Source organism: Schistocerca serialis, chromosome 10, assembly GCF_023864345.2.
Source record: "Schistocerca serialis cubense isolate TAMUIC-IGC-003099 chromosome 10, iqSchSeri2.2, whole genome shotgun sequence".
NCBI lineage: Eukaryota > Metazoa > Arthropoda > Insecta > Orthoptera > Acrididae > Schistocerca > Schistocerca serialis.
In genome coordinates, this window is record NC_064647.1 from 16,810,815 (window position 1) to 16,838,796 (window position 27,982).

The following is a 27,982-nucleotide window of genomic DNA, read 5'->3' on the forward strand; positions in this document are numbered from 1 at the left end:
CATTCACAAAGCAGGCTTATCACATTCACACAGTTCAATGCTGTCCTATCCTGATTAAATTGAGCTTAACTTAAATTCCATAAGGCAGTGAAGCAATTTCGAAGTCTCGGTGCGACGAAAATTGTCAGTCGATCTTCTGAAAACATTTGTAATAATTATTAACTTTCGGTGACCACACGGGGAAGACCGGAGATGTGCTGGTAAGACCGTGTTAGCCCATTTATTTGAAGTAACTGGATATCTTGAGCATACAGAACGGCAGGTTCGTCCAGTGTAAATCAGACGTTCCCCACTGATCCCGTGCAGCACAGCGTAGTAAGCAGACACTGTCAATAATAATCAGTTAAATAATACGCGAACACACTTACTTTAGTTTAGTTCATGTCTTAAATTCCTTCTCATACAGAATCTCATCAAGATGGCGACTAGCTCAACAATACATACATATACATCTTCGTTCTTTCACGGCTAATCGGCAAGATCTCCTTCATTCTTTTCAGAAGAGAAAACATAGATAGCAGAGAAGGTATTCCATGGAGTAAATGCACGCTCCAAGCAATAATAGGGCTTGAAACTACTTTGCATTGATAAAAGATAAGAAGAGATATTTCGAGATATGTACTGAGTTATATATTTTTATAATATTTCTGAAAATATCGCGTAGAGACCGCCGCAAGAGACATTACATACGGTAGTGCTCAGGTGATCATTAGTGACAACGTCGGATTTCAAACAGAGTACACAAAGTGGGTACCCCATCTTCTCACCACAGACGACAAATTTCATCGTCTTGAAGCGTACAAACAGCTACTGGTACGCTACCAAATTGAAGGGGAACATTTTGTGCACCGGATTTTGATCTGTGATGAAACGTGGGTACACTGTTACGCACGGGAATCGAGAAAAGCAGCCCAAAATGGCACAAAAAAGACCAATCTACACCCACTGACGACTCTACACCCACGGAGTGCCTAAAATTGTCTCTGTGTGGGGAAGGTTATTGCGACAGTCTTTTTTTATATTAAGGAAGTTCTCATCAGTTTTGTCCAAGAATGCTGTACCGTGAGCGCCGTATACTACTGCCATTTTTTGCATAGATCGGAAAGCGAATATCGTCAGAAAATACCAAATCTGGGGCGTGACTAGGCCGCGTGACAGTGCTCGGCCCCACACGGCAGCCCGGACTCGACAAAAAGTTCGGGAGCTGTCGTGTGCCACACTAGGACATCCTCCCTACACTCCGCACCTATTGTCCTGTCATTTTCATTTGTTTGGACCACTAAAAGAAGCAGTCGGACGACACAGATCTAACAACAATTGCGCTGTCAAAGTGTTTGTGTGAACCCTGCTGTTACAGCCACATTCATTTTGTGAAAACGGGGTTGAGAAAACTACCTATCCCCTGGGAAAAATGTATTTCCCATTCAGAAGACTATACACAGATTAAATAACTTGTGTGTATGAGTTTTTCTGAAGTGAACTTTTCTGAAGTGAACTTATAAACAAAAAATTCAAATTAATATTTGAATTTCCTTTGTACGTGAGCATAAAACATGTTCAAAAACTGCGCAACAGCGACGTCAGGTACTTACATCTGTAAGTGTTTAAGACGGTGGATCTCGGCAAGTGCTCCGTCTGTGAGACTCGTCGCAAAAGTCAGGCTCAGGTGGCGCAGTGACGGGCACCCCCGAGAAATGGTGACCACCGCGTCACCCGGGAGGTCGGTGGCGTGCGGCAGGTCCAACTTCTGCAGCAGTGGTAGGCAGCCGGGCCTGCAGTTGTTCAAAACAACACCTGTTGTGAATGTAAATCTAAGCCACACAGGTGAAATATTAGTCAGACCCTCAAAAGAGTACCGTATTTACTCGAATCTAACAAGGGGAAGGCCTCAGACACGGCCAACCGATTCGGCTCAAATTTGGCAGGTCGCTTGTGTACAACCCAAAACGAAGGAATCTAAGATATTTTGGGTCAACACCCCCTCGTTTTTGAGAAAATCACCCCTAAAGGTTATGGCGAGCAATCAACTCAAAATTGGCGGGATCGATAGATAACTGTAATTACATTTTTCATCATCAGGTATGAGGTCCGAAAACGCATACTTTTCCAGAAATGGGGGTAAGAAACTTTTACAACTGCCGCTTCTGTACCGACATGCAAAACGCTTTCCGCCGGCAGCGCCGATAGCACAAAGGTAACTGGCTCGGAATGGGAGAACCCGGGTTCGAATCTCGAAGAAACCTAGCGGATGTTATTATTTTCATTTGTATTTTTCCATATCTCAATTGATAAGGATAGGACGGTTAATAAGGTAAGTAAATCAATAACGAATGATAATAATAAGGTAAGCAAACTAATTTCCCAAACGCCGTGAGTTAGTAAAGTATTAAACTTTTAAGCCTCGTCACATGAAAACAACTCCGAGCAAGAGTGCTGCGAATTCCTCACGAGGGATCACAGACAGCCAACCGCGCGACGCTTGTTTACTGCGAGGCACGGGACAGAATGTACGCGCGGAGAGTTTTGTTGTCCCGGTTGCCTCTTCGTCATATCATAGTTGAGAACCTGGAAGAGTGAAGGTGTGCAGCACGAGCCTTATAGAAGTCAATCGGAAAGAGTTGTTTTCCGTCATAGGCTGCCGCGAACCTCGCCGATGCATGTAGTGATTTTTCCATCGTTAATGCGCCGAATGAAATACGATTTGTGAATGAATACAGTCCTTCCGTAAGTAACATATGACGAGTATTGTCTGTAGTTTGTGGTAATTAGCTCGTCTGTTTATGCTGTAGTAACTAGTTATTGTTTGTTGTGTCATATTTTTTCGAGATTCGAACCCGGGTTCTTCGAGACCCAGCCAGTTACCTTGGCCGGTGCGCATCAGCGCTGTCGCCGAATAGCGTTTACCACGTGGGCGCAGAAGCGGCAGTTATAAAAGTTTCTTTCCTCGATTTCTGGAAAAGTTTGCGTTTACGGACCCCATACCCGATGATGAAAAATGTTCTATTTACAATTATCTATCGATCCCTCCAATTTCGAGTCGATTGCTCTTCACAACTTTTAGGGGCGATTTTCTCAAAAACGCGGGGGTGTTGACCCAAAATAACTTAGATTCCTTCGTTTTAGGTTGTACACAAGCGACCTGCCAAATTTGAGCCGAATCGGTTGGCCGTGTCTGAGGCCTTCCCCTTGTAAGCCGCACTTGAATCGAAGCCGCACCTGAAAAATGAGACTCGAAAGCAAGGAAAAAAAATTTTCCCGAATCTAAGCTGCACCTGAAATTTGAGACTCGAAATTCAAGGGGAGAGAAAAGTTTTAGGCCGCACCTCCAAATCGAAACAAAGTTGGTTCATTTTAATACGAGACACAATTTAGGTCGAATGAATGACGATACAGCTACAGTAGTTTGGTTCGAGTCGTAAGCTTAGCAATTAAGCTTTACCAGGTAGCCATTGCTATGCGTCAGGCGCTCCGTCGGTATTTATACGGGTACCCTTCCTTTTTCACGTGCTTCGTCTGGTTTGAATTGATTGCTTATATTTCTTTGATCTCGTAAGTGCCGTTCTCTTTGTTATAGGTGTTTACGTCACTCTGAGCGGAAAATGCATTAATGTACTGTGTCACGCATTGTTTGTAGCATTATGATAGTGAGTGTTTACGGCCTGTCGCCGCTCGCGGCATGGCTTGCTTATGTGCGCGCTACCGCCGCTTACAATGGCAGCGGGGGGCGGGGGGGGGGGGGAGGGGGAGGGGGCGGGGGCGGTGGAAGATGTTCTGAACGAGAGTTTAGCGAAAATTTTTCTCCGTTTGAAAATCTTTGCAGACGCCTCTTTAGTAGATTACATTCTGCACAGAAATTAGAGTCATCTTAGATTTAAAAATCTAGTCAATTGCCGTGCTTCATTTCTGACTGTATCACTAATAGGCATAAGAATAATACGAATAGGTCTAGCGGTTCTAGGCGCTCAGTCCAGAACCGCGCAACTGCTACAGTCGCCATGCCTCGGGCATGGATGTGTGTGATGTCCTTAGGTTAGTTAGGTTTAAGTAGTTCTAAGTTCTAGGGGACTGATGACCACAGATGTTAAGTCCCATAGTGCTCACAGCCATTTGAACCATTTAATATGAATATAAACATGACATGATATGTACATTCTTCCGCGTTTGCTGTTGTCTCACTCTAGTTTCGTAGTTTATTACGCAGACAGGATTTAAATGAGATAGCAGCAAACACGAAAGAATACATTTCAAAATGTTTATATTCGTATTATTATATTGTGGTGAAGAGAATACCGCATGTGATTCACAATTCATAAAATTTCCTATTAGCAACCATCTCTTCTCACAGGTAGGTAAAAATTCAGAATGTAGAGTTGGCCATATTGACAAAAACCCCAAACAGTCTTGCCAGTCGGATTTTCATAGTACATTGAAATGCTGCTACATTCGAAGATGAACAATACGGTATTTGTATTTACTTCGTTGGATAATGTATGAAAATGCAGTGGTCGAAACTCGGGGCGGAGGAAAAAGCTCATCTTCCATTTTTTTTTTAATTTATTTACTGACGCAGAGGTTTTGGCACCAGTATTTATCTTTGTGCCTGCAAAGCAAGCTTGTGTAGCACTACATATATTCGACGGCAGAAGTTAGTTGTGGCGGCACCTATGAACATTTTTCAGAACTTCCGCTTACTTTGCACTCGATTCTAAGCCGCAGGCGGATTTTTGGATTACAAAAACTGGAAAAAAAGTGTGGCTTAGATTCGAGTAAACACGGTACACAGGGATGGCTAGAGGACAAATGTAAGGAGGTAGAGGCTTATCTCACCAGGGGTAAGATAGATGCTGCCTACAGGAAAATTAAAGAGACCTTTGGAGAAAAGAGAACCACTTGTATGAATATCAAGAGCTCAGATGGAAACCCAGTTCTAAGCAAAGAAGGGAAAGCAGAAAGGTGGAAGGAGTATATAGAGGATATATACAAGGGCGATGTTCTTGAGGACAATATTATAGAAATGGAAGAGAGTGTAGAAGAAGATGAAATAGGAGATATGATACTGCGTGAAGAGTTTGACAGAGCACTGAAAGACCTGTGTCGAAACAAGGCCCCGGGAGTGGACAACATTCCATTAAAATTACTGACAGCCTTGGGAGAGCCAGTCCTGACAAAACTCTACTATCTGGTGAGCAAGATATATGAGATAGGCGAAATACCCTCAGACTTCAAGAAGAATATAATAATTACAATCCCAAAGAAAGCAGGTGTTGACATATGTGAAAATTACCGAACAATCAGTTTAATAAGTCACGGCTGCAAAATACTAACGCAAATTCTTTACAGACGAATGGAAAAACTAGTAGAAGCCGACCTCGGGGAGGATCAGTTTGGATTCCGTAGAAATATTGGAACACGTGAGGCAATACTGACCCTACGACTTATCTTAGAAGCTAGATTAAGGAACGTCAAACCTACGTTTCTAGCATTTGTAGACTTAGAGAAAGCTTTGGACAATGTTGACTGGAATACTCTCTTTCAAATTCTGAAGGTGGCAGGGGTAAAATACAGGGAGCGAATGGCTATTTACAATTTGTACAGAAACCAGATGGCAGTTATAGAAGTTGAGAGACACGAAAGGGAAGCAGTGGTTGGGAAGGGAGTGAGACAGGATTGTAGCCTCTCCCCAATGTTATTCTATCTGTATATTGAGCAAACAGTGAAGGAAACAAAAGAAAAATTCGGAGTAGGTATTAAAATCCATGGAGAAGAAATAAAAATTTTGAGATTCGCCGATGACATTGTAATTCTGTCAGAGACAGCAAAGGACTTGGAAGAGCAGTTGAACGGAATGGATAGTGTCTTGAAAGGAGGATATAAGATGAACATCAACAAAAGCAAAACGAGGATAGTGGAATGTAGTCGAATTAAGTCGGGTGATGCTGAGGGACTTAGATTAGGAAATGAGACACTTAAAGTAGTAAAGCAGTTTTACTATTTGGGAAGCAAAATAACTGATGATGGTCGCAGTAGAGAAGATATAAAATGTAAACTGGCAATGGCAAGGAAAGCGTGTCTGAAGCAGAGAAATTTGTTAACATCGAGTATAGATTTGAGTGTCAGGAAGTCGTTTCTGAAAGTATTTGTATGGAGTGTAGCCATGTATGGAAGTGAAACATGGACGATAAATAGTTTGGCCAAGAAGAGAATAGAAGCTTTCGAAATGTGGTGCTACAGAAGAATGGTGAAGATTAGGTGGGTAGATCACATAACTAATGAGGAGGTATTGAATAGGATTGGGGAGAAGAGAAATTTGTGCCACAACTCGACTAGAAGAAGGGATCGGTTGGTAGGACATGTTCTGAGACATCAAGGGATCACCAATTTAGTATTGGAGGGCAGCGTGGAGGGTAAAAATCGTAGAGGGAGACCAAGAGATGAATACAGTAAGCAGATTCAGAAGGATGTAGGTTGCAGTAGTTACTGGGAGATGGAGCAGCTTGTACGGGATAGAGCAGCATGGAGAGCTGCATCAAACCAGTCTCAGGACTGAAGACCACAACAAGAACAACATCAACGGTACACAGATCGCTCTGGAGCGCTGCACACGTGTGTAACTGGTAGTGAGCGGTCACGAGGCGGTGCAGTAAGGCGTGCTGAGCAGGAGACGTGGCAGAGTGGCGCAGAGGAGGTGTCTCGTCTGCAGGTGCCCGTGGCCACACCGTCAGCGAAGTTGCCGCATTTATTGGGGTATCGACACAGAGCGTCTGCTGTGCCTACAGAGGCTACTGCACAACTCACAGCATAATAGAACAGAGGTCCTAACGAGATTCTAACTGACAGGGAGACGAGTGTCGCGCCTTTTCGACGATAATTTCGTACCTGACAAGAACTGCTGCATTTTCGAGATGAACATTGTAAAGAGAACTGCACGTAACGAACGTACGATGTTTGGTGCCTCACAGAAGGCTATCATTCAGAGCCGCACGTAAAGCTCAAAGTTGCAGCTCGAGTTACGCACTGTAATTGAGTCGACAACTTCACGAGCGGTCCGTCATCCGAGTATTATTCTTGATGACTTTTACCTCGATTCTCACACAGTTGCCTTTCTCAAATTTTCTCGGTGCACAGGACCTGCTACACAATGCCAAATATTGCAGTCTGACTTCTTCTCCGTCTACAAAATACCGAGGGCGGGAAGAGAGCTTTGTAGTATTTACACTACTAAATGATGTAACAACTCTTTGAAGAACCATTATGTTTTCGGTTGTTCTTTCTAACAATTACAACACAGTGTGAGGGTAGTGGTGTGTAGTATCTGTAAGTGGTTGTTCTTTGGTGGGCGACAATGCCCAGTGGCGCAGAGAGTCGCTAAGTAGAGGCAGTTGTTGAGAGGTTGTGGACAGTGTAGGCTGCGTGAGCCGAAGGCGGTTACATAGCGAAGGATTTACCTCTGTGTTTAATAGTAGTGGCACAGTTTGATTAATAGTGTGTTTATGTTTGTGCAGTGTGATAAGGGAAAAAAATTAAATTTTACCAGTTCTTAATGCGTCTCCATCAGTTAGTACCACACCACTGCATGTAACAATGAACGAAATCTCGATATACACGGTCAACTAAAACAAGAGGAATGTAACATAATAATCATTAGTTAAGCCATATAATCTCCAAGGAGACGGGAGCTTATAATTGCATCTCTTGTTAATCAGAAAAACATATCCAAAAGGAATCTCAGAACAGATCAGAAGAGAATGACACCTTTCTTCAGCTCCTTTCAACCGTCCGTCTGGACGTCGTCATTCTGGGTGGCCCGTCTTATTCTCTGCCTTCTGAGACACAGCCGAGCCACGACGCAAAGCACGAGTGACGCCTACACTACAGGTGGCGACACCTGACCGCTATCGCACCCTGGTGACATTCTGTGCTAGCTTGGCTCGCTCCGACTCTGCACACTCGTGAAACCGGCACGAACACAGTGGAAAATTCTCTGCAGCCCAACCACCTAAGCAATAGTTTTACACTGACACCTTCCATCTCACCGTGAGGAAGAGGTGGAGCAACCACGAGCTGCACACATTCGACGAGCCAAATGACACGGACTGGACAGTACCCAGTTGGAGTTGTACGGTTTGGTCCAGTGGGTCGTGATACTGCTCATTTTTGTACGACATCGAGTGTACTGGTGACCCAATGAAGTGTTTAATCTGCAGTATGTACCGTGACTTGAGCACTTTTGTTGAGGTTACTGTGAACATTAACAGTGTTTATTTCCACATTCTCAGTAACCAAACGTTTTCCTTCTGTGTATGTTCCTGATCAGTATGCTGTGGACACTCCTGTCATTTGAGATGACAACAGCCATGTTCACAGGGCTGTAAGCATACATACCCAGTTTCATGAACATTCAATAGCCCTGCCACACCTTGACTTCTCCTCTATACCAGCCAGTATAAATCCCATTGGAGAATATGTGGGACTCATACAATGTAGGCTTTCACAGCCGGTGTTGTCTTCAGTTGAAACTTCCTGGCAGAGAGGCCGTGGTCGATGTATAAAATTTCCACCTGACGTTTCGTCTCCATCTACGAGAGACATCTTCTAAGGTCGACCGGCTACTGCCACTGAGGCACCATGTACTCTCGCATTTATAGAGGGCACCACCGTTCGTCACGTGATGCCGACGGTATGCCTATCTTTGGAAGGCATCTTTTTGGTGGGTCTGAAGATTGTTTCGAACCCATACTTGGCCAGAACTTTCTGGATACGGTCCGTGACCCACCATGAAGTTTAAGGAATATTTAAGAACTGCAAAAGACGCCCGACATCCCCTATCAACACCTGGGGTATACAAAATTCCATGCAGTTGTGGACAAGTATATATTTCAACAACGAAAAGAAGTGTAAAAACCCGCTTAGCCGAACATAGAAGTAACTGTCGCTTAGGACACATCGAAAAATCGGCCGTAGCTGAGCATGTTTTTCGAGATGGGAATCACGAAATTAAATTTAATGAGACAAGCGTTCTAGCACGAACATCCCATTATCATGCTCGCATGTGTAGAGAAGCAATAGAAATTCACAAACACCATAACAACTTTAATAGAAAAGAGGAAGTTTTAAAGTTGGACAAAATATGGATGTCGACGTTGCGCCAGCAGAATGACAATCAATTACTCTTAATCGAGAATGATGACGCCTCCCAAAGATAGGCATACCGTCGGCATCACGTGACGAATGGTGGTGCCCTCTATGCGCTCTATAAATGCGAGAGTACATGGTGCCTCAGTGGCAGTAGCCGGTCGACCTCAGAAGACGTCTCCCGCAGATGGAGACGAAACGTCAGGTGGAAATTTTATACATCGACCACGGCCTCTCAGCCCAGAAGTTTCAACTGAAAAATATGTAGGACTATCTCAAATAGAGGTGGGAAGTAGCAATCGATATCCCCACATTTTTTGTAGCTCTTTGTTTTTTTTTCTTTTCTTTCTTTTTTTTTTTTTTTTTTTTTAATCTCATTTTGTTCGTTGCATTTGCTCGGGGCGGACGTCGTAAGACGTCCATTGAAGTTCGTTGTTGATCGATTAACTCAGTTTTTTATTACAGAGGGCAGCTAACCCTCTGGCCGAACACGCTGAGCTACCGTGCCGGCGTAGCTCTAGATGATCTGAGCATTGACGAGTGGCTCCGGCTGGGTTTGGCATACCTGAAACAGCGTCTGGACTCTCAGCCACTGTGAAGGTGTTAATGTGATGTCTTTATGGGGTGAGTAACTTTGTGTACGGTGCACTTAGAATGGCACTCTCTGCTGGCACACGCAAATGTTCACTTAGGTCGTATCAAAGCCAATCACAAACTTGTGAAACTTGAATTTCTGCTGATGTATAAGATATTCAAACAACTTGAGGGAGCACAGTCAGGAGATGTTTTAGGCAACCAATGACACGTAGCCAGGTGAACAGCCCTTCATTTTCGCAGCACAAATGCAATAGGGCAGCATTGTGTGAGGAAGTTTAAAACCTCAATATGCAGGTCACATTCAGACAAACACTGTGATGATAGATGTCAAAAGTTATCAATAGCAAATACTAAATGGTGACGTCTCTAGAAATGGAAGTTTTTGCTTAAATTCCATTTAAAATCCAGCTCTCTCCCTCTCTCTCTCTCCTGAAACAACAGAGAGACAGAGTTAATGTTGCTTCCTCTCCTGCTGATAATTAATATTCACAATCAATAACTTCCGGTGTTCATCATCTTTGGTTGTGCAGTGGAGCTAGTATTTACTCTCTCTCTCTCTCTCTCTCTCTCTCTGTGTGTGTGTGTGTGTGTGTGTGTGTGTGTGTGTGTGTGTGTGTGTGTGTGTGTGTGTGTGTGTCCTTTTTGACCAGCATACCGAGGTTTTAAACTTCCTTGCACAGCACACTCTCATCTCTCATTGCATATGTGGCTCTCAAACGGTGGGGTGTGTGCCTATCGAAAAATTGGCGGTTGTCAAACACGTCACCAGCTGTGTTCTAATAAGACATTTGAACAAGTACACTCTCGAATAGTACCAAATACGAGAGTCGAGGAAAAAAATATTTGGTTTTTGGTTCTCCAGCACTTTTCATTGAAGATATTTGAAGAAAACTTATTTTACAACATATTTTGGTAGCTGAGCTACTTTTCTATGTAGCTGCCACTCAAATTTAAATACCTGTCACAGACTCATTTGCCATCAAGTTGTTGAGCCAGTCACTACTGACCTCTTTCAGTTTGTTGTCATTACCATTGTGCTCTCAGCTCAAAAAGTTCTTCATTTTGTGAAAAATATCATAATCATTTCATGACCAGATCTGGGCTATGACGTCGCTGTTCAAAAGCTTTCCACATAAACTGCCATGGCGACGCAGCAGAATGCGGCTGAACATTATCGTGAAGAACCACAGTGCTGCCGGAAAACAACCCATGCATCAGTTTTGAATTGCCTGGCACAGTCTCCGAAGGGTCTGACGGCAGGCTGCAGCATTTTTGGTCTCTCCTTTAACCCTACAGCCAACGAGCAGGATGCCCATTCAATCCCTAAACACTGTGGCTGTAGCCTTTCTGGTGATCAGAATTTGTTGATTTTTTTTTTTTTTGATGTAAATCACGAATGGTGCCATTTGAATGACACGCACTTTGTTTCTGTACTTTTACATGGAACCCACGTCTTGCAACCAGTGACAATGCGGTTACAAAAACCCCCACCATACTTGTTATGCTGTGTGAGAAATGTTGCTGCCAAATGTCAAGAATACCACCTGGTACACACTTTCTATAGCCGAAATCACCAGAATCAGTTTGATAAAATCCATGTGGTACACACTTTCTATAGCCCAAATCACCAGAATCATTTTGAAAAAACTGATCATGAAATTTCAGGAAAGTACAAGTTCAGTCCATCAAAAGTGGAACGTTTATGGCATCGAATTTTTTTCCTGCGTTTGTCAGTAGCAACTGCCAGTCTGGCGGATTGTTCTTCATCATAAATTTTCCTCTGTCTGCCACTAAATGTGATGCACAATTTTTGAACTAAAACTTCATTCAACACACTTCCATAATGTTTTGTTATGTGTTTCTAAATTTCAATACAGCAGACTTTTTGGCATTCAGAAACCACATTATGCTAAGAACCTCACACTTCATGATCATTACAACGTGCTGTGACTATTGCCTACTTGCTGACACCATTTTCCATAGGTCAACTGCTTCCTGCGCTGGAATCTTCCTCTTTTGACTTCATCCTACATTTTTATTCTACTCCTTCCCACTTTCTTCTGTGCTCTCACTGAACCTTCAAGAGCTGTTGTCAGAAATCCTTTTACTCATTTTATGTGTTCCGCTAAATCTGTTCCCCTTTTCTTAATGAAGTTTAGGAGATTTCTTTGCTTCTTTATGCTTTTCACTACCCCATTACTCCTCACTTTACCCACTCATGTTGTTTTCTCCATTCTTCTTTCAACCTCACATCTCAAATTCTTTAAATCTCCCTCACACACACACACACACACACACACACACACACACACACACACACACACACACACACACTCTCTCTCTCTCTCTCTCTCTCTCTACATCTAGATCTACATCCACATAGATATTCTGCAAGTCGTCATATGGTGTGTGGCAGGGGGTGTTCTGTACCAATACTTCTCATTTCTGTTTCTGCTCTATTCGCAAATAGAGCAAGGGAAAAATGATTATCTACATGCCTCCATATGAGCCCTAATTTCTCTATCTTATCTTCACGGCCCTTCACACAGAGTATATTACTGACAGTAGAATCGTTTGGCACCCTGCTTCAAATGTGGGTTCTCTACATCTTCTCAATAGTGTTTCTCGAAAATAGCTTCACCTTTCCTCCAGAGATTCCCCTTTGAGTTCCTGAAACATCTCCATAACATTCACGTACAGTTCGAACCTACTGGTAACGAACCTAGCAGCCCACCTCTAAACTGCTTCGACGTCTTCCTTCAATCCGGCCTGATACAGATCCCAAACACTCGAGTAGTACTAGCTTCCTATATGCAGTCTCCTTTACAGGTGAACCACTCTTCCCTAAAATTCTCCCAATAAACTGAAGTCCACCATTCAGCTTCCCTGCCACAGTGATCACACACTCGTTCCACCTCGTATCGCTTTGCAACGTTAATCCCAGATATTTAAATGACTTGACTGTGTCAAACACGACACTAGTAATACTGTATCTGAACATTACAGGTTTGATCTTCCTACTCATCCAGATTAACTTACATTTTTCCACATTTTGGGCTAGCTGCTATTCATCACACCAACTAAATTTTGTCTAAGTCATCTTGCATCTTCATACAGTCACTGAACTTTGACACCTGCAAACAACTGCAGATTGCCACCCACCCTGTCCACAAAATCATTTACGTATACAGAGAACAACAGCGCTACTGTCACACTTCACTGGGGCACTCCTGGAGTAACACTTGTCTCTGACAAACACTCACCGTCGAGGACAACATACTAGGTTCTATTATTTAAGAAGTCTTCGAGCCACTCACATATCTGTGAACTCATTCCATATGCTCGTACTTTTGTTAACAGCCTGCAAGGGGGTAGCGTGTCAAATTCTTTCTGGAAATCTGCATGTTGCCCACCATCCATAATTCTCAGTATGTCACGTGGGAAAAGGGCAAGCTGACTCACACAAGCGAAACTGTGCTGATCCGTGTACATAAGCTTCTCATTCTCAAGAAAGTTAATTATATTCTTCTTAAATTTATTATATTCTGTCTCTCTCGCCTTCAATTCCCAGCTTTCACAGCCATACAGAAAAACACTCTACACTCTCACTTGGTGGGATCATTAATTTTGTCACACGTTTAAAAATCATACAAATAAACAGTAAATGACACATGCTGTTTGTGTCATACTGGCACTGAAGACAATGAAGGTGTAAGACACAGTGGCGGGATTGCGGGTAGAATTGTGCAGCTCTCAGATCAAAACATTCTTTACTTTTTTTTGAAAGACCCTCTATTTCCCTGGATAAACTGAAAGAACCAGAGGATGTAGAGAGCTTCAGGGAAAGTATAAGGGAACAATTGACAAGAATGGGGGAAAGAAATACAGTAGAATAAGAATGGGTAGGTTTGAGAGATGAAATAGTGAAGGTAGCAGAGGATCAAGTAGGTAAAAAGACGAGGGCTAGTAGAAATCCTTGGGTAACAGAAGAGATATTAAATTTAATTGATGAAAGGAGAAAATATAAATATGCAGTAAATGATGCAGGCAAAAAGGAATAGAAACGTCTCAAAAATGAGATCGACAGAAAGTGCAAAATGGCTAAGCAGGGATGGCTAGTGGACAAATGTAAGAATGTAGAGGTGCATATCACTAGCGGTAAGATAGATACTGTCTACACGAAAATTAAAGACACCTTTCGAGAAAAGGGAAGCACTTGCATGAATATCAAGAGCTCAGATGGAAACGCAGTTCTAAGCAAAGAAGGGAAAGCATAAAGGTGGAAAGAGTATATAGAGGATATATACAAGGGCAATGTTCTTGAGGACTATATTATAGAAATGGAAGAGAATGTAGATGAAGATGAAATAGGAGATACGATAATGCGTGAAGAGTTTGACAGAGCACTGAAAGACCTCAGTCGAAATAAGGTCCCAGGAATAGACAACATTCCATTAGAAATACTGACAGCCTTGGGAGAGCCAGGCCACATAAAACTCTACCATCTAGTGAGCATGATCTATGAGACAGGCGAAATACCCTCAGACTTCAAGAAGAATATAATAATTCCAATCCCATAGAAAGCAGGTGTTGACAGATGTGTAAATTACTGAACTATACGCTTAAGGAGCCCCGGCTGCAAAATACTAACATGAATTCTTTACAGACGAATGGAAAAACTGGTAGAAGCCAACCTTGGGGAAGATCAGTTTGGATTCCATAGAAATGTTGGAACACGTGAGGCAATACTGACCCTGTGACTTATCTTAGAAAACAGATTAACAAAAGGCAAACCTACATTTCTAGCATTTGTAGACTAAGAGAGAGCTTTTGACAACGTTGACTGGAATACTCTCTTTCAAGTTCTGAAGGTGGCAGGGGTAAAATATAGGGAGCGAAAGGCTATTTACAATTTGTATAGAAACCAAATGGCAGTTATAAGAGTTGAGGGGCATGAAAGGGGAGCAGTGGTTGGGAAGGGAGTGAGACAGGATTGTAGCCTCTCCCCAATGTTATTCAATCTGTATATTGAGCAAGCAGTGAAGGAAACAAAAGAAAAATTCGGAGTAGGTATTAAAATCCATGGAGAAGAAATAAAAACTTTGAGGTTCGCCAATAACACTGTAATTCTGCCAGAGACAGCAAGGGACCTGGAAGAGCAGTTGAACGGAATGGACAGTGTCTTGAAAGCAGGATATAAGATGAACACCAACAAAAGCAAAACGAGGATAATGGAATGTAGTCGAATTAAATAGGGTGATGCTGTGGGAATGAGATTAGGAAATGAGACACTTAAAGTAGCAAATGAGTTACTGATGATGGTTGAAGTAGAGAGGATATAAAATGTAGACTGGCAATGGCAAGGAAAGCGTTTCTGAAGAAGAGGAATTTGTTAACATCGAGTACAGATTTAAGCGACAGGAAGTAGTTTCTGCAAGTATTTGTACGGAGTGTAGCCTTGTATGGAAGTGAAATGTGGACGATAAATAGTTTCGACAAGAAGAGAATAGAAGCTTTCAAAATGTGGTGCTACAGAAGTATGCTGAAGATTAGATGAGTAGATCGCATAACTAATGAGGAGGTGTTGAATAGGATTGGAGATAACAGGAGTCTGTGGCACAACTTGACTAGAAGAAGGGATCGGTTGGTAGGGCATATTCTGAGACATCAAGGGATCACCAATTTAGTACTGGAGGGCAGCGTGGAGGGTAAAAATTGTAGAGGGAGACCAAGAGATGAATATACTAAGCAGATTCAGAAGGATGTAGGTTGCAGTAAGTACTGGGAGATGAAGAAGGTTGCACAGGATAGAGTAGCATGGAGAGCTGCATAAAACCAGTCTCTGGACTGAAGAGCACAACAACAACAGTAAAGTGGAAAAGTGAAGGGACACATACAGCACAAAAGCGTACAGGCTGACCTCGTCTGTTGACTGACAAAGACTGCTGACAGTTGAAGAGGGTCGTAATGTGTAATAGGCAGATATCTATCCAAATCATCACACAGGAATTCCCAACTGCATTATGATCCACTGCAAGTACTATGACAGTTAGGCAGGAGGTGAGAAAACTTGGAATTCATGGTGATAAGCCGCACATCACACCGGTAAATGGCAAACAACGCCTTGCTCGGTGTAAGGAGCATAAACATACAATGGACGATTAAACAGTGGAAAAACATTGTGTGGAGTGACAAATCACGGTATGCAATGTGGCGATCCGATGGCAGGGTGTGGGTATGGCGAATGCCCAGTGAATGTCATCTACCAGCGTGTGTAGTGGCAACAGTAAAATTTATAGCTCGTGGTGTTATAGTGTGGACGTGTTTTTCATGGAATGGACTTGCACCCCTTGTTGTTTTGAGTGGCACTATCACAGTACAGGCCTACATTGACGTTTTAAGCACCTTCTTGCTTCCCACTGTTGAAGAGCAATTCAAGGATGGCGATTGTATCTTTCGACATGATCGAGCACCTGTTCATAATGCACCGCCTATGGTGGAGTGGTTACATGACAATAACATCCCTGTAATGGACTGGCCTGCACAGAGTCCTGACCTGAATCCTATAGAACACCTATGGGATGTTTTGGAGCACTGACTTCATGCCAGGCCTTACTACTGCCATCGATACCTCTTCTCAGTGCAGTGCTCTGTGGTGAAGAATGGGCTGTCATTCCCCAAGAAACCTTCCAGCACCTGATTGGACGTTTGCCTGCAAGAGTGGATGGTGTCATCAAGACTAAGGGTGGGCCAACAACAAAGTGAATGCCAAAATTACCGATGGAGGGTTCCACAAACTTGTAAGTCATTTTTAGTCAGGTGTCCAGATACATTTGATCACATAGTCTATCTTACAACCTGCCTCATAACTGCTTGACAGAAAGTCACCTCAATTTTCTGCTTGGTCTATGTGACTAAATAATCTTAATCGGGGGCCAGTAAGCTCTATCTCACACAGCAATCCACACCTTTTATTTCTTCGCTTATGCTGTTATTATCAATTATCGGCACTTCTGAGCACTAGACTATCTCTCATCTCTCACAGTTGGTCCCGTTCAACTCGATGTATTTCTCTTTAACAGCAGCATTTCTCCTGGAAGAAAAGAAGTACTGAGTTTTGATGTCGTCTACTCAAATGCTCAACTCTTCTGCTTTCTTTTCTAGTCTGCCAAATACTTGTTCCAGTTCTTTCAATTTTCTGGACAACATGCAATCATCATAGGGATATGCTCGGTTTTGGTTCACATGGTTAAACAGAGTACCACATGGGTTATTGATCTTTCCACTTATCATCACTTTCTCCAACACTATGTTGAAAGGTAGTGCAGATAGTAGATCCCCCTGTCGTAACTCTTGGTTAACTTCAAATTTTTAGAAGAATTTCTTTCTATTTGCACTTGGCATTTCATGCTGGTGAGGACCAATTGTACCAATCTCATTAGTTTATAATGAAATTTCATACCCATTACAATCTGATATAGCTTCTTCCTTTTAAAGCTATTGTAAGCCTTTTTGAAACCTACAATGAGCTGATGTACATCCACATTATGTTCATAGTGCTTCTCCATTATTTGCCTTATAGTAAATATACAGTCAGTCACTGATCTGCCCTGTCAGAAATCACACTGATGGTCTCCAAGTATCTCTTCTGCAAATGGAATGAGTCTCACAGGAATGACTTTGGCTATGACTTTGTACACAACATCAAATAAGGCGATACCACAGTAATTTTCACAATCTGCTTTCTCCTTCTTCTTATAAATCGGGCAAATAATGGCCAAGTTCCACTGGTCTGACATCACTTCTTTTTCTCATATTTCAAAGATCAGCTGGTGGACAGGGTGTGACAGATGTTCACCACCACCTTCAGTCATCTCTGCTGAAATGTTATTGATCTCCGAGACCCCATTATTCTTCAGGCTTTTAACTGGCAACCTAATTTTCTCTACTATTGTTGTGGGTGCAAATATTTCATCCTAGCTACCACTGTGCATGGCCGACCGTGCCCTGTTTCATTTTCTTCCAGTATTACTACAGTGAAATCTCTCTATGATATTTTTTTTCAAGGGACCACGAATTCTCAACACTGCATCGAGGTAAACACTGTAAAGGTGAAGACTTCTAATTGATGATTATAAAAGTTGAGTCAAATTTTACTGAGGTTATACTACGTAAGAAGACAGTAAATAGTAAAAATTAAAAAAGAATTAGCTACAAATAATTACTTTAATAATGAACTTGTAAAATACAACTTGTCAGACTTTCGCAAAAATCTATGAACTGACACAAATTGAACATCCTGTACCCAGGGTTCTTTGAAGTAATCAAGCAAACATGTTTGCTTCCTATTTCCTCTGGGGTGTATTAGAACCATTTCTTGCTCCAAATGAGAAAGTTGTGCTATTGTTGTACCCGAGGGGTCATCATAAATCTTCTGAATGTTTTGAATGTTTCAAATCCTTCAGCCACCTTTGTATAAATGGATCTTCAGGCCCCAGATTCCTTCTTCCCATCCAGGGTGAACCCAAAAACGTTTGTTTTTTTCATCACAGTCATTGACATCATCATCCTGCCCTCATCCTAATGGTTACAGGCACTGCCAGGGAAATATTCGAAAAACGGCTACGTCTACCGTGTGTAAATTTATGGCCTGTGTGGTTGTGTGTACTACTGCTGGAAGAAGAGTAAATGCTCAAAAGCTAGGATGAATGTTGTTGCTTTTAAGTGTTTCTATGTTCCACATACCAATCTGTTAGACCGTAGGTAATTGCCTTTCCCTTATTTTACGTATTGCTCCATCCTGGAATTTCCATTATTGTTATAAATTTAGATAAAGTGTCCTTGAGCAAACAACCATTATAATACAAAACAGTTGGGTCATAATTCAGAACAGTAATAAAATAATTTTGTGCTAGCTACGTAACAGAACAACAATTACTTTAAAAAATAGGAACCTCAAGGTCACACCTGTCAGAAATTTTTAATTCAAATGAATTATGTTACGAAAAATCACTAATTCTCCTTCCATTTTCACATTTTATTCCATCTAGTGTAAACACGCAGATTCGTGCCAGGGATACCCTGTGTGTACTGTGTAATTGGTTGACGTGAACCAATCTGCAGTTCCAAACACGTATGCCTGCAGTGCACCTCAGGTGTATAGTGTAATTGAGGTGGAGTGTTAAACACACCGTACAGCTGTTCACCGTTTGCTCACACGAAAAACAAAAAAACAGTGCCGACGAGACAAACGACAAGCACAATGTGTGTCACATCTCACATCACGCGGGCACTGACGCTGACGTGTGACTCACGCCCAGTGTGACCTTTCAGAGCTTGTGCAAATACACAGGACGGGAAATGAAGCACCTCCACCAAAGGCTTAAATGCTATGAGGAGAGAAATAATTGGTTAGGGTTCCAAAAATATGAATGTTACATGGAGGAAAGTGTTGTACAGAGTAAACATACTAAAGAGGAAACTTTAGCAGTGGGCAAACGGGCTTTTCGTCGGGACTGGAAAAGAAAGACAGAACATGGGGGAAACATTATCTGAGGGAAAGTTATAAAGAGGTTTCCGTATATCTCTGATCAGCAGTTTACTAAAATATTCAGCCCACCATTCCAGAATCTGTTCTTCTCCTCCTATAAAATTTCCTTCTTTAGCACTGCAGAATACAGTACTCGAATAAAAGCATTTATTTAGTTCACGAACCCTTTCATAGAATTTTCTTACTTCTTCGCCGTTACATTTTTATTCTAGCTCCATAATTCGTGTCTTCTCTGATTTTCATTTCTTGCTTCTGTTGATTCTGTTTACTTCCTCCCTTCCCTTTGTGAAATCTTCCGTATTAGATTTTGTTGCCCTGTTTATCATTTTCTTTCTTGCCTCATTTCCCTCTGTCATTTTCTTTTTACAGTCTTCTTCAAACCATCCTGACACTTAACAGAGTTGGTACGAGGGTGAATCAAATACAAATGGGATTTTTGTTCCTGAGCACCAACAGTTGGTAGGACCGGACCTGTGCTGCTAGTATTGTCGGGTGGTTCCGTGAGGAGCAGGGAGAGCCGGCTATCGCATACCTCCGACAGCTCCGTCCGTAATGCGCAAGATATCTGAGTGACAGGTCTACCTCTCCACTGCACGATGCATAATTATTACAAAAATTCTTGCTCGTGAAAGAGTTAGAGTGATAGAAATCTTCCAGAGACTGATTGCACAGTTCGGTGATCAAATACTGTCAAGGATGCGTGTGTTTGCTGGCATAAAGATTTTGAGGAAGAATGGGAACGTGTGGAAAATCAGCAATACGATCATCATCCTCGGACCAGTATTACAAACTGAGACATTTGTGCAGTTCGATACATTCTCGAAGGCGACCGATAGGTGAGAGTATCAGAAATAAGTTACGGGAGCTTTCGAGTGATCGTCACAAATTACCTACAACTCCGGAAAGTTTGTTCCACATGGGTACCTCGCCTTTTGATCAAAAATCAGAAGCTGACACATTCGGAGGTCTGTCAAAGTCTTACAGCAAGGTTTGAGAAATAAAGTGATGCACTTTTGAGTCGGATCGTCAGCTGTGACCTGTGTGTCGGTCCACCACTGCACTCGCACATCCAGACGGGCCAGTAAGGAGTGTTGGAGGAAGGGGGAGGAAGCCCCAGGGAAAGACAGGGCTCAGCTGTCAGCTGGCGTGGTTCTTTCCACCATTTTTCATTTTTACCGGTAAGCCATTTTGCTCACTGCATTTTTACACGAGCAATGCACAATCGGTGCTGCACGCTACTGTGAGCTGCCGAAGAAGGTGAGGGCTGCGTATCGCCTCAAAAGACGAGGTCGACCGCTTTGACAGGTCGTCGTCCTCTGTGACAGTGCTGGACCCGATACTGCAGCTCTGGTGATCTCCAAATTACAGAAAATGCACTGGACTTAACTTAGTCGTCCTCCTTACAGCCCGCACCTATCACAATGTGATTTCAATTTATTTAGACAGCTTGAAAAAAGCTCTAGGAGAGCACCAATTTGAAGATGACGGGGGTGTGGAGGAATCCGTGCGCAGTTGGCTTCTCACGTGACCAGCTGCATTCTATAATGCTGCAATAAAGAAACCTTCCTTCTCCCTGGGAAAAATGTACTTCTGAAGCAGGGAATTATGTGGAAAAATAAATTGTAACTGCCTTTTTTTCAATAAATGAATTTTTTAAAAATAAAATCTGATTTATATCGACTCAGCCTCGTACCTATAAATAGTGAGGAATGACTTACTGGAAGGCGAGAGAGATGAGGCGAGGCCGGTGCGGGCAGAGCTGGTTGCAGTGCAGTTCACGCAGGTTGTGCAGCTCTCCGAGATCTGCAAACGTCGCGGCCTCCTCATCGGGTGCCACGTCAAAGAGGCGCAGCTGCAGTTTCTCGAGAGAGCTGGCGGCCTCTTTCAGCACGGGAACCACACATCTGTCGGCAAGTGACACACTTTAAGCTTTTTAAAAATTTTTATTATACAGGATGTACAGAAATACAAAAATTTCCAATACCGGCTGTATTAGAGCGGAAAACATATTTTAGGTATTTATTAAGTGGACAACCTTACACTGTGTGTGCCCTAATTTTACGTCTGTGCAGATGAACTGTAAATAATGTCAGCTCCAGACATCAGCAAGGCACGACGGTGAATAAAACACTCCACCTGCCGTGGCAGAGCGCTTTTTCTTTGGGACGTCGCAGCTCAGTGGTGGCTTGAAGGACGAGGAGTGAAAAGAAGTGTGCAAGAAAGTCAACAGAGAAATCAAATGATGAAAGTTGTTAGAACTGTCACTCAGTCATTGGCTAATATCAAAGCAAGACTTATGTATGTTGAGACTTCCTGAGATCTGTTCACCTAGAGTGTCACTGAAGTTGTACACAGAGAAGTAGTGAACATATAATACAGAAGATTTAACGATACACTGTTTACATCTTTGTGTAAATAGTTGACGTACATCTGCACTCTCTTACAGACTGAGTAATTTTTCCACCTATCTATGTAATTATGTAGTTATGTAGTTCTCAATTCGTTCAAGCAATCAGTCATTCATAATAGGAAACACAATCATATCTCAGTCACTCAAATGATTCAGAAATTTTACTTGTTAGAATGAAATCAGGCGATGATTCTTCTTCTCTGCAGGCTCGTGCTTTGTGGCAGTCTGCTAATCTGTACAAATAAAATGCCTCGTAATTTTGGGAGCGTTGTATAATCAGTCGGGAAACCTCAGATTATGCGGATATTTGGCTTTGATGAAGTTTAACCTTCTGAAGAAGTAATGGAGCTCTTGGATTATTAAATGCAGGTTCGTATCCAGTCTTTCGGAAGATCCCTTCTGATTAACAACTACGCAATATATTGATGGATATCATTAATTCTCAAATGTCAAATACACACCTTTTGTATAAAGGAGCAATATATATATATATATATACATATATATATTTCCCTTTTAATCGTACAATTTCGTATCAGTTATCTTTTGTCATAAATTTCAATATTCAGATTACAATTCTTCAAACAAAGCTCAGGCTAATCGGCACGAAGACAATCTCGGAAGCTTTTTCTGACAACCACCAGAGAGAGTACTACAAAGAATAATTATGTGCTCATGGCATAGCTATTGTATGAAACTACTTTGAGCATGGATTCTGGAAGTATGAAGATAGAAAGTTAGTAAACATCATTCAAGGGTAGAATTGTATCAGAATAATTCATCGAATATAAAGAGGTATTACAACCTCGACCTTCTGCAGGAGGAGTCGAAGTCACACGGCCAGAAGTAGTGGCACTGTGCAGCATTTCCACAGCGTCGAGAGAGCTACGAGAAGGCAAGCGTCGGGCTCAAATGAGACAAAGGTGATCGCGTGAAGCATCAGAATGACAGACAGAACTATAAACAAGGACTCGGTTACTACCGACAACCGGAGACCATATTATTTCACTTCAGAACATGAAACTAACATGACGCTTGAGAATTATAGAGTTTTGGGCAGGGAGAAACAAAATTAAAAGACATTCCTAAAATAAACACATTCTTGAGCAAAGTATTATGGAATGATCAATGTACAGTTGAAATGTTAGTGTGGTTGGGCACTGGTGAAGTCAATGAATGTGAATGGAAGAAAATGATCACAGTACACAAGGATCTGTAGTGTAGCTATAAGCCTAGGCTACTTTGGAATGTCACAGTTTGGTTGCAAGATGGTGAAGCCAACAAATGTGAATCAAAGAAAACTCACTGTGATGACAAACACATATGTAGCATAGCCTGAAGTTTATGTTAATGTGGAATGTTTAATTAATTGTCAGTTGGGGAAGCCATCAAATGTGAATGGAAGAAAACTGGCTGCCGCGGCAGACTGATCTGTAGTGTAGCCCAAAGTCTAAGTCACATCTGAATGTGGGAGTTTAAATAATAATCTCAAAAACGTAGTGTGGTTTTTGTTTTGTTTTGGAATGCTCCATTTTCCAAGGTCGTGATTTCACAGAAGCCTAAAAGAACAGCTTAAATATTACACAGCATTAAATTTCATATGTCAGCATTCTGCACACCTATATTTCATTATACCGCCCTGTATTTTCAGTTACTCACCATGATTACATTTATCATACGCTTTTGTCTCACTGGTTCCCATATTTGATCTATTTCTCTTGAAAGATACTTTTCAGTGCACTGCTTAGCAATTTTGGTGATTTATATAAAATGACGTACTTCTTACAATATAGCAGAGATGCTGAGTTGCAGATAGGCACAACAAAAAGACTGTCACAAAATAAGGCCTTTGTAAAAATAGACAGACACACACACACACACACACACACACACACACACACACACACACACACGCACATGCACGCATGCACGTGTCCACAGTCTCTTCAGCTTCCTGGATTTTTCATTGTTCGATGTACTTCTTACCTACATGTCAGTGCCTAAAATCTGATTTTGATATATGACAATCTCTTTTAATTGGATACAGATATATTCTTAAGTTTTATCACACTGTCCCACTCTCTCTCTCTCTCTCTCTCTCTCTCTCTCTCACACACACACACACACACACACACACACACACACACACACATCTTTCCCTGCTAATGAAGTTCGTGTGTGTGTGTGTGTGTGTGTGTGTGTGCGTGCGCGTGCGCACGTGCGCAAGCGTGCGCGTGTGAAGGGGGATTTTGCTTGGTAAGTACATTTTTAATTTTTTGCATTTTAAGAAGAATGTCGTGGATTTATTTGATATAGCAGAATGTGATTCAGTTGTATACCTAAATATATGAGTGTCAGGGCCAGTGAATGCTGTGTGTCTGATGCTCATAGGTTGGCAATGTGTCAGTTATGCATGTACATCAAGTGATGTTTTCAGTAACAGTTTTTGCAGCATGTTTTGCTTTCTTGGTACTGAGGACAGAATTCTAGTTATATAGGTCAAGTGGAGATTTCAGTGCCAATTTTTGTAGCAAGTTTCGCTTTCTTAGTATCGTGGACTCCTTTCTAGCTATGTGGTCAATTGAAGTTTCCAATACGAGAATTTGTAGTGAGGTTTGGATTTTTGGTTAGACTTTTTTGATACATTTTCTTACAGATTTACTCATTAATTGGTATTATAAAGCTCGGTTTACCTAAACAGGTTAATAAAAAATGACAATACCAAATTGTGTGGGTTTTTGTGGCCTTCATGCAATGTAGATGTTATTGATTCCTGTGTATTATTTTGCTTGGGTATGTGAGTTAACACAGAAAGTCATTTGTTTTGTTTATCACTACCCAAAATCCCCTAATTCCTACGTGTTTCCTGTTACTTTCATGTTATTCTTTAAATTACTATAATCAAATTTTGTATTTATTTGTTTTGTTAATTTACTGAGTTTGTCAATGTGGTGGACAGAGGTAATATGGCTAAGTATGCTATATTCGTGACTTCTTGGATCAAAGGTGACAGCCAGTAATGTCTCGACATTTCCACTGTCCACATTTATCGTAAATTTTAACGACTATAACTCTGAAAGTAAGTTTCATGAAATTAGTAATTTTTGTCCCAGGTTGCTTTATGGAAATACTGTTTTGTATGCTTATTGCTTCTGCACTTAAAGGGAATTAGTAATACTTTTAGCTTAACAAATCCAGAAATTAAAAGAGAATCAGCAGACTTATTTTAAAGTTATTTGTTGCTGTTTAGTAAAACATTGCACCCGCCACAACGGAGCCTCACTGTGAAGGCTGTTCTCAAACATGGGATGAGATAGATGGAAATTGCCTAACTATTGTCAAACAATTGGAAACTGCTTTGAATATGTGTGTTGGGAGAGCTCCCCAGAGTTTTGTACCAGAGGCAACAAAGTTACCTCCAGCACTATCCTCTCCTGTCTCCTCTACAGAAGACTATTCATCCACTCGGCTGTGGGTGATGTGTCAGTGGGAGGGCTAGGCAACATTTCCAGGGGAGACAGGAACCAGGGAGAACTCCGTGTGTTAGACCCATCTCAATAACAGACAAGTTCAAAATGCTGACTTCCCCTGAAACTACACTCAGCCAGTGAGACTCACTTTCACTGTCGGAAACCTGTTCTGTCTCAGGTCAAGAGAAGGGAAATGTGAAAGTGTACAGTCTATCACTAATTTGTAGTTCAAATGTATGGCAAATAATGGTACCTGTTAGGGAAATGTCAGCTAGGGATGTAAAGGAAGATCAGATTCACCTGCCTGGGGGGTCTCATTCAGCATACCGAAGAGGCTAGTCTGGCAGCCGTTGACAAAATGAGGTACAACCGAGAACCGGTTGTGGTGGGTGTTGGAACAAATGATGCCTGTCATCTTGGCTCCGAGGTCATATTCAAATTATCCCAAGCAGATGGCAGGAAAGGCTGAGGAGACCATCCTTGTTCAAAGGTCACGGTTTACACCACTGACCCCAGAACTTACTGTGGCACCACAGTTCTGAATGGAGTGGAAGGGTCGAATGACAGGCTTCAAAGGTTCTGAAACTTTCTGGAATAGCAAGATAACCCCTAAATGGGTAAGAAATGCACTACATATCAGAGGCTGCTACCCAGGTAGCTGAATGTGTATTGAGTGCACCCAAGGGCTTTTTAGATTAGGTAACCCAATATTCACTCTAGACAATGACAGATGTAGGGGACGCAGAAGTGTCCGTATAAGATTCAAAGAAATGCCTCGTACAGGTGAGAGTCTTAAAATCCTACTGATTAATTGCAGCAGGATTCAGATGAGAGTGACTCACATAATGCTAGGTGCAGAAATCCGGTTAAAACCGGAAACTGATGGCAGTGAGATTTTTGTGAAAACTTTAAATGCGTATTGAAAGAGTAGGCTAATGGTAAATGGATGTGGTGTATTTCTCATAGTAGATGAGAAGAATACAGTTTTGTAAGTGGTGGGCATGGCAGGGTACCCTGCAAAACATTATTAAACCACCTACTTCATACTGTCTGGAAGACCAGTCACGATAGAAATATATTGGATATAACAATAATAAATAAACCTGAGCTCTTTGAGGATTTACACATAGGCCGGTATCAGTGACTGAGGCAGCTGTAGTAACGATGATTATCAAAATACAAAAAGCACCAAAATGAGTAGAAACATTCACAAATTCAGTAAACTAGATAGAGATGACGTAGTGCCATATCTCAGTAAGGAACTCAAAACATTGAGCTCTAGTGAGAATACTGCAGACAAACTGTGGCTTAGGTTTAAAAAAATAATTGCCCATAAATTTGACAGATATGTACCTAGTAGAGCAGTTCATTTTCTTAAAACATTGGGCTACGAACAGAGAGGCGCTACAAATTTGGCTGTCAAGAGAGTAATGACTACCGTCACAGAAATTTATCGAAGACCTGTCGAGAAACCAAAAGAAATTCAGATCGCGAGTAAAGGCTGTTGCTGGTATGTCTCCAGACACTCGTGGGCACGACAGGGACTGAGACTGAGAGTAGCAAAGCAAAAGCAGAAATGCTTAACTTGATTTTCAAATGTTCTTTTACAAAGGAAAATCTACGGGTGCTGACTCAATTTAATTCTTGCACCACTGCAAAGATAAGCAATATAGATTTTAGTGTCAGTGGTGTTGAAAAATAACTGAAATCACTAGAACTGAACAAATCTACAGGGCCTGACGGAATCTCCATCAAATTCCATACCAGACCTGTGGCTAATTTACAATAATCTATCGCAGATCACTCAAACAAAAACCTGTGCCCTTAGTTGGGAGAAAGCACAGGACACACACTTCCACAAGAAGGATGGCAGAAGTGATCTACAAAACTACCATCCAATATATTTAGCATCCATCTGCTGCAGAATCTTAGAATATATTCTGAGTACAAATGTAATGCTGTATGTTGAACAGAATGACCTCCTCCATCCCAACCAGCACGGATTTTGAAATCATTGATCGTGTGGATCCCAACTCATACTTTTCTCACAGGAAATCTTAAAAGCCACAGATCGAGGCAGTCACGGAGATGCAACATTTCTCAATTTCCGAAAAGCGTCTGACTCAGTACCATAGCTATCCTTATTACTGAAAGGCTCATTGTATGGGCTGTGAAGTGAAAGTTGTGAGCAGGCTGAGGAATTCTTGGGAGGGAGGACACAGAGTGCTATCTTGATGGAGAGTCACTGTCAGGTGTTGCAGTAACTCAGGGTGTGCCCCACAGAAGTGTGTCCAGACACTTCTGTTCATATTGTATATTAATGACCTTGAAGACAATATTAACTGTAATCTCAGACTTTTTGCAAGTGATGCAGTTATCTATAATGAAATACTACCTGAAAGAAGCTGCATAAATAATCAGTAAGCTCTTGACAAAATTTCAAAGTGGTACAAAGATTGGCAACTTGCTCTAAATGTTCAGAAATGTAAAATAGTGGACTTCGAAAAATAGAAAAAATGTAGTATCCTATGACGAAAATATCAATGAGTCAATGTTGGAATCGGCCAAATCATACAAATACCTGGGTGTAACACTTTATAGGGATACGAAATTGAATGATCACATAGGCTCAGTAATGAGTAAAGAAAGCAGGCAGTAGAGTTCAGTTTATTGGTAGATTAGTGGGGAAGTGCAATCAGTCTATAAAGGAGATTGCTTACAAATCATTCGTGCGACCTATTCTAGAATATCGCTCAAGTGTGTGGGACCTGTACTATGTAGGATTAACACGAGACACTGAATGTATACGGAGAAGGGCAGAAT

At 41.7% G+C, this 27,982-nt stretch overlaps 1 protein-coding gene across 1 annotated transcript in view; it reads right to left on the reverse strand.

Moving 5' to 3' along the window:
* The window catches only part of LOC126425172 (F-box/LRR-repeat protein fbxl-1-like), a 73,880-nt gene that overhangs the window by 12,147 nt on the left and 33,751 nt on the right, over positions 1-27,982 (reverse strand). The window contains exons 3-4 of the mRNA XM_050088125.1: positions 20,998-21,183; positions 1,593-1,772 (exon numbers count right to left, since the gene is read on the reverse strand). Of these exons, the coding sequence (XP_049944082.1) occupies positions 1,593-1,772; positions 20,998-21,183 (366 nt within the window). The remainder of the gene's footprint in view (positions 1-1,592; positions 1,773-20,997; positions 21,184-27,982) is intronic.